Source organism: Lachnellula hyalina (assembly GCF_007821495.1).
Source record: "Lachnellula hyalina strain CBS 185.66 chromosome Unknown contig00137, whole genome shotgun sequence".
NCBI lineage: Eukaryota > Fungi > Ascomycota > Leotiomycetes > Helotiales > Lachnaceae > Lachnellula > Lachnellula hyalina.
The window spans coordinates 74806-82704 of record NW_022157251.1 but is presented as its reverse complement, the minus strand read 5'-3'; the positions used below and the strand labels follow the sequence as shown (position 1 = coordinate 82704).

Genomic DNA, 7899 nt, shown 5'->3' with positions numbered 1-7899 from the left:
AACTTTGGAAACACTTATGATACGCGGGGCAGGACGGAAGCTGCAGGCACTATCCAAGATGTGCCGTTGTCCCAAGGGCTGTGCGTCGAATGGTTCGAGGGAGGCGAGGATCTCATGATCCTTGGGTACCGAACCACAGAACTTCGACCAAACTAGGGATCTGGCCCCGACTTGTGATTCCCAGCTGTGGCTCTAATCCATCTAAGTTGCTGGATCATTGCCGTTGTTGGCTGTTGTTGGTGGCGGATCATCTGGGATTATTGTCATATTTCCCAGCTTCTTTTTCATGTAGATCTGCATCTGCATCTGCATCTGCATGTTGGCTCAAAGATGCGGATAACTCTTACCATTTCATATAAATGCAAACTATAGTCTAGTACTGTACCAGCAGTCAATTGTTATTCTTTTCATCCCAAGAAAATGCACTCGTCGTCCCCCTTTTTTTCTTGCAACTTGGACCATTCTGTCGTTGAAACTACCCTTGTATACATGAAACACGCTACTGACCAGCTGCATCACATCACCTTTGCCAGATAATAAATAATAATGTAACTATTCGAGCTTCCGGATTCATTATCGTCACTCTTCACTCAGCACCCAACACCCAACACTTACCTCTCTACTCAGCACCGGTAGTCTTATCTAATATCCAACACGTACACATACAGCACAGCAGAACAGTATGCAAATCCAATCCAATCCAATCCTTCCTTCCACGCGCACGCCCTCTTCCCAGGCCCCTCCCCTCCAAACCTCAGCCTCCCTCGCAATCCTCTATCTGCAAACAGCTCGCTCGCCACGCATAGCCACGTGCGTCCTAGATAGCGGTAACAACTCACAGGAAGGATCATACAGTACTCCGTACAGTACCTAGGTATCTAACGCGAGACGTGATGTATAAATAGCTCTACTCCGCTCTACTTTAAATCCTTCAAAATCCTACCGCCCGGCACAGTACAGTACTGTACCAACAGTCGAGTGAGTTGCATTACATTAGGTAGGTATACAGGTATCACTAGGATATCCCATACCATTTCCATTCTCGGATTCGCTCGCAACTCGGCGTATCCGTGAATGAATGAATGATTAATTAATTGTATTCAATTCGTAGACCAACCACTCACTCACTCACTCACTGAATCCCAACCCGATATCCAACCTCCCACAGCAGTGTCAGCACCGTTATGTTATCTGATTCTGTACCACATCCAGTTCTCAAGTCCTTACAATACACAACATCCCCTTCCCTTCCCTCCCCTCCGTCGCATCCGCACCTGCGCGCCCGCCCACTTCTCGAGTCCTAGTTGCACGACCGCCGGGTAAGTGAGTGCCCGCGACAATGACTTGACCGAATGTTTCAAGCCACCCGATCAAAGCTGCACGTTGCCTTATTACTGAGGAATAGGATGGGATGGGATAAGCATAGCATCGTAGGACGATCAGATCAGACAAATGATCATCAGCATGTGAGATGGGATGATAGATAACCCTTCTATTCGCGCGCGTTTGGAGCGAAATGCTACTGGTTTACAAATATAGACAGACAATCTCTTAGGCGCCTAGGTATTAAATATATATCACATCGCTACATCAGCAAATACATTTAGTAAAATGCTTCTTATCAACTTCCATTGACTTTTCATCATGCATGCATGACGCATCTATTTTCTCTTTCCCTTTCCCCCTTCCATTCTTCTTCCATGGTATCAAACAATAAGTACAGTAATACGTCTTCTTTCCATCCTTCCATCTATCCCCAACAAAGAGAACGCCAATACCCTGAGGTACATTACAATGTGAGCTGCGAGCCGACATTCTCAATTCAAAATGCAAGGTAAAAACAAAGAAGAAAAGACGAGGGGCTCAGTCACACAGAAAATAGAAGGTGTGTGGGGGTATAAGAGAAAAAGACCCAAACGCCTTGCAGTGAGTGTATCCCACCCACGGCTCATCAAGAGCCCACATTACTAGAAAGAGTCACTCCACATCCGCATTTAATACTATCCATCTTCCATCTATTGGACGTCCGAAACCAGCACAGCGTTCTCGCCAGGCAGAGGCAGCGAGCTCTTGAGATCCATAGCCTCAACCGTAGTATCGCGCTTCCGATCACTGGGAAGACGAACACTGCCTTTGACACTCTTGACCAACTGTCCACTCTCGACACGGTCCTGGATCATCTCATCGAGCATCTTGCTCATTTCATCCACGCTCTTTGTACGCTTGCGGATCTTCGGTGAGAGGAGGTCTAGGGTCTCCGTAGTCAACCGGGGAGAAGTAGGCCCATCAAGCAATTGTGATGTGCGAGTAGAGGCTGGAGTCAGTGGCCCGTTCTCTAGCAGCTGTAACGATGGCGTTGACGCTGTTCGCTCCGCAGTATCGCGCGCGCGAGCCATGCTTCGCAGGGCTGTCAACATGCGGTCCTTGTCGTCAATTTGAGCGCGAAGCTCTTCAATCACGGCATCCTTCTCTTTAAGAATTGCCGCCACATTATGATCCTCGCCTACCATTACACTTGACTTGCCCGGGTTCGAGAACCCGACTGATGTTCTCGAGTGACTCGAACGTCTGGCCTGGAGCAGGCGCTTCTCCAAGGTTTGACAGTATCGATTCTTGTCTGCCAAGTCCGCTTGAAGAGCTCGATTTTGGGCCGCCAGAGAAGCAGTCCCATCACCATATTCGCCCGTTGAGTCCTCATCGTCCAATGATCCATGGTCAGCTTCTGATTTTCGTCGCCCGGGGAGTTGCCCAACAGTTGATACCGAATTTACGGACGAGCTTCGATCGAGCGAGTTCCGACCTATCGTAGAGGGTGCCAGGGAGGGTACTAAGGACGACCGACCGGACATGGTGGTTGTAGTCATTGTCGAGAGTCTTGGGTTCATACCCAGCGAAGAGTACGAGCCACTGGCGTTAACACCGGTCGACTTGGAGCTCAATATAAGACGATTCAGGTGTTCAATTCTCTCCTTCAACGCTGTTCGAGCCAGTTGCATTTCTAGCATTTGCTCTTCATGACGTAGTTCAGCTTCCTTTTCACGCTTTTCTTCATCGTCGTCATGCTTTGCCGTTGTTTGTCCTTGAAGCTGGCTACGCAGGTCCAAGATTTCCATCCGATATCTTTCCAAAAGGACCCTGGCCCCGCCATCGCCACCTGCACCTAAGGCCTCCTCTGCCTTCTTCGCATGACTGACGATGTTGTTCTTCGCTCTGGAAGCGAACTTCAAGGTATTCAGAGTCTCACCAGTGTGGCTGTTTGCTGCTGCTGCGCTACCAGTTGACCCAGTCTGAATGGTGCAAAGAATACTGACGAGAGAATCTCCCGAAAGGGCCCCTTGCAGTAATCTGGTAAGTTTGCTGTCTCTATAGGGAAGATGCCTTCCATCCTTATCAGTTGGCTTCCCATCTACGTCCTTATCATTCGAGAGGCGAGCAATGACGGTACCAAGAGTCAGTAAACTCTTGTTGATATGAGAACCTTCGGTTCTTCGCTCCTTTGTTTCGGCGGCACGTTCAGAACCGGCCAAATCGATCAAGCTAAGAGTCGAAACTCGAACACCACCAGGCACCATTCCTGACCGCTTATTGTCACTCATAGCTCCATTTCCAGGAATACGCTCTCGGCTTTCTACCACAATCTGAACGACTGCGTGGCTTCGAGAGCTCCTTGCGTTGAATTGCGTACTTGAGGTTCTCCTTGCATTGTCGCCCCTAGCGATCACCCTCAAAAGCTGCGTCGGGCTCTGCACGATCTCCTCCTTCAACGGACTTGCATAAACACCTCGCTTGCTATCTTCCCGAAGTTTGATCTCTTCTTGTTGGGGGGCGCCAGGACCGTTCGCCGCAGCAACTGGGGCGCTCAACAGATCATGAATCTTCTCATTGTAAATCTCCAAGTAACTGACTCGAAGGAGGAACTCTCGTAAAGGAGTTTCGCGGATGTATGAGAATATGTCCGTAATCGCAAGAGGTATGACACCTGGTGATGTCGCAGTGCCTTGCATAGAGAATGTTTTGCCCGTTCCGGTCATTCCGTAAGCAAATACCGTCCCGTGATATCCTTCCATTACCCGTCGGACGAGCCTCTTCGCGGAAGAGTCGTAAACCTTAGCATTATTATCGTGAGTAGCAAAAACATTATCTAAACGATATTAGCAACTATATATATAACGGAAAAGCGCGAATACTTGCCGTAATGGTAGTCTCCTCCTTCCTTTCCTCGATATGACACCATTTTCTTCCTTCCATCGACTACCCAGTCTCCATCACCTTTATTTCTGTCGTTTGCATCTGGGCGCACCCGAACGCTAACAATTACATTACCCTTACCCTCCGTAGGTTTCGATGATCCTTTGTCACCCGTAGTTTCCGCAGAAGCTTCTCGACCGCGAGGACCATCCCCAGTATCTTCAAATGTTGTTGCTGATGTCGAGTACGAATCCTGCGCTGACGAACTTCGGCTCTGAGGTGGCGATGGAAGGCTTAATAAACCATCTGATCCGCGGGCTCCTGGTCCGCTGGAAATTGACCGACTGTCGCCGCTGCCATTTAGAAGGCTCGGTGTGGCGCTATTGACATAACTTTGTGAAACTGTGCCACTCCCAGTTTTGGGGCGTTTTCGGACCTTGCTACTAGGTGTGGTTGGACTGGTATTGATAGATTCCCTCCTACTTGCGACTCCATTTGATGTGTTTCCTGGAACAGCGCCGCCAGATAACGGGCTAGGTGGTAGACTAGACGTTCTAACACCTCCTCGAGGCGGTTGCGGGAAGTTATTAATGCTGATTGTCTTTCTGATGGTTTTCCCAGCCCCATTGACACCCGGGGCCTGCCGTAATTTGTTAACAGTCGTGCCAGTACTTGAGCCTGCAGTGTTTGGTGTTGGCTGTGGGAGCCCAGCGGCTGAAGGAGCTCGCAATGAAGATTTTGGGAGTTGTGAATGAGATCCGTCGACATTACTGAGTTCCGATCGTGTGGGGATGTTGCCGATACTTTTGCGGCTCTTAATAGTCGGTAGTGCTGGTAAAGCGCTTGTAGGTGGTCCATATGATGGCCTCGAAGGTCTAGGAATCGAGGCTGCCATGGCGATCAAAGGTCGCCTGAAGATCAACTTTGTGGGGATGAAGACTAAACGGTGATATAATGGCCGCCCGCGGGATACTCTCTACCAAGATGTGGTGTCCATGAAACTAGGGCGCCGAGCTCGAAAATGTTTAAATTCGGCGGCCCGAGATAGAAAAACAAGTAACACGGTACAGCTCCGGCTTTGGCCAAGAACTTGTCCAATTAAGCGTTGAAAGTCCTCTGGTGATACTGGCTGCAATGTGGAATTTCCGCTTTACAGGAAAATGTGAAACGTGATAACATGCAAGTCAATATGCCTGAGCAAAAGACCGGATATTTTGCCTAGTAAAGCTTGTCAGTGCGCTTTTCCTTAAAACTCGCCGCATGAATTCAATTGCCCCAGCAAAATGGGACAATCAAATCACTTGTCACCATAAAGAAATGGTTTGATGAAGACACAGTCCCCATGAGTGAAGTTCCCCGGGAATGATGAGATGTCAACTTACCAGCAAAACTCGAATGGCACAATGTCCTCGTAGTAGGGTCAGATCGCCTTCTGTGTGTCGTCGAACATGTGCTATGTGGATTTCCTGATATGCGCGTTGCCGAAATCGCAAGCCTCACTCTGTGAACTCCGCAGAGATCCTAGGATGAGTAATGTCTAGTTGGACTGTTGCGACAACGAAACGAGAATCGTCCGACTATCCGAAAGACCCTTGTATCGACGTACCGGCAGCACCGTTAGACAGTCCGGCAAGGTGTGTAATGCGTAGTTATATTCGATCCAATGCGTCGGCAAGGTTGCCGAAACTCTCAAAACTCCCAATAATCTGCTGTGAAATTTTGATGTTGGGCTTGTCGTTGGTTGAAGCGAATAATAAACTAATCAATGTTTCATGCCGTCGCGTGTCGTGGAGTACGGATTGACTTGGTACCTTGTCCTGCTATCGTCAAGGTGGTACCTGCAATCTTGAAGCTTCCGTTGAAGAGACTTGCAGAGCTGTTACTGTTTCGAAGGGGTTTGCAGTTTCGGACAATAGATTATATCTTCGTTCCAGGCGATGTACGATCCGATCTACCTTGGACAGTGTTCCACTCAATATAGACCTTCGAGTTCGACTTCGATGCGATGCGATGCGGTAGGGTGCGGTGACAAGAGGATCTTGCAGTAGGGTTGTGTCACGGCGCGCAACCCGTCGACTGGCGAGATTTGTGAGAGACTCGAGAGAGATACAGAGGACACGGGAGACGGTTGGGTGTCAAGTCGCGAGAAAGCCCTTAGAAAATATTGGGCAAGAAGTGAATGAATATGAGCGACGTGATGCTTTCGTGATGAGAAGGAAAAAGAGGGTGCAGCAGCAGCTGCAGTTCGGATGCACAATCCCTGAACGCGGGTTGCAGTCCCAGTGGTGGTGGGATTGGGATGGCCCGTGAAGTGGCCGTGGTGTGTGTGCTGACTTTGACTTTGAGTGGGGGAAGACGCCTCTCGAGCCGCTGAAGTGGAGGGGAACTTTGGTAAAGGGATGGAGATGTCTAATATATAATATTAATTGGTTGCACAGTACAGCACATACATACATATAAACCTACAGAAGATGTCTTCACCACCCCCTCTCTAAGCAGCACAGTCGAGTTAAGTCAAAGTCAAGTCAGGAGGTTTCTTAGTCCACCTTTGGGTTAAAAAGGGGCATGGTTAGAAAGCCGTCAGGAAGCTATCCAGGAAATGATTCCGAATTGAGACAAGCACTGGTTCCTTATCTGGAAACGGATGGAAATTGCAACGGGGAAAGTCAACCAGAGGATGGGAAGAAGGACCAGTGGACCACAGACTGCCGTTTCTTCCCCTGATAATAGTAGACACAGTACCGTAGTGAGTTGGACCCTTGAGGAGAGAAGCAAGCCCTCCCCGCGAGCGCCGTTTATCAACTCGCCCATCGATTTGTCGATTTGTACTGGTCCGTGGCGTTCCTGCATAATGCTCCCCCCCTGTAGCTAGACCTACCTCCGTATACCACAGCATTGACAAGCATCCTTCAAGTGGTATAGCACAATCAACGAGGTAGCATTTTGCCACTTTATAATTTATCTCTACAATATGGTGGCGGCCCGACAGGAGCTGTATTCGAGTATGTGCTGCTGCAGCAATTAAATCGCAGTTACTCCAGCAGCTCAACGGTCCTTGCTGACCATAGGCCCACAGACCCTGCGCTTCGGGACGAGGACCATGGGCTTGCTGACCTTGCTGTCCTGTCACGGTAAAGGCACGGCTCGTTGACGAACAGGAGCTTCTGCAAGGAACCATTGGACACAGAGACACGCAGGGGCCGTGTCTTGGGACTTGCTCGTGATCTCAGATATGCTTTCTTCGTACCTGTAGCTGTGTTGATCTCCGACAATCCTTCGTCATGGCCTGATTTCGATCATCTAATCTCCAATTTGTTCCACTGTGGGTAAGAGACTTGTCAAAATGGCCTTTGGTAACGTCTATGACAATCTAAAAAGGCTTGAGGAAGTCTTTTATATGTGAGCAAGTCCCTCCGCAGGATCCGAACTTCTCAAGCTCTTGATATGGAACATCCCTAACTTTTCTTTTTGTGCACAACCCCACGTTTTCCGGCGACAATTCCGAACCGTGCTGCATGAACAAGAGGTCCGGGAGCAAGAATTGCTTTTTATGATAATTGACAGCAAGGTCCTCAATATCAAAATTCCTTATTTGGTTGTCACTTTTGCTCTTTCTAGCAATGTTTTAATATGTATTCATTCCGGGTATCTATAGTTTGTTTTCCCTCTAATACTCCTTTGAATGCTGTATCATACCCTTTAAGATAGTAC

At 48.8% G+C, this 7899-nt stretch overlaps 1 protein-coding gene across 1 annotated transcript; it reads right to left on the bottom strand.

Moving 5' to 3' along the window:
* Positions 1–2015: 2015 nt before the first annotated feature.
* kif11 (Kinesin-related protein) lies at positions 2016–5083 on the bottom strand (the record flags this gene model as incomplete). The annotated part of the gene is made up of 2 exons (XM_031151992.1): positions 2016–4106; positions 4172–5083. 2 exons carry the CDS (start codon positions 5081–5083, stop codon positions 2016–2018), a joined length of 3003 nt encoding a protein of 1000 aa, XP_031003091.1.
* Between the last annotated feature and the right edge of the window lie 2816 nt (positions 5084–7899).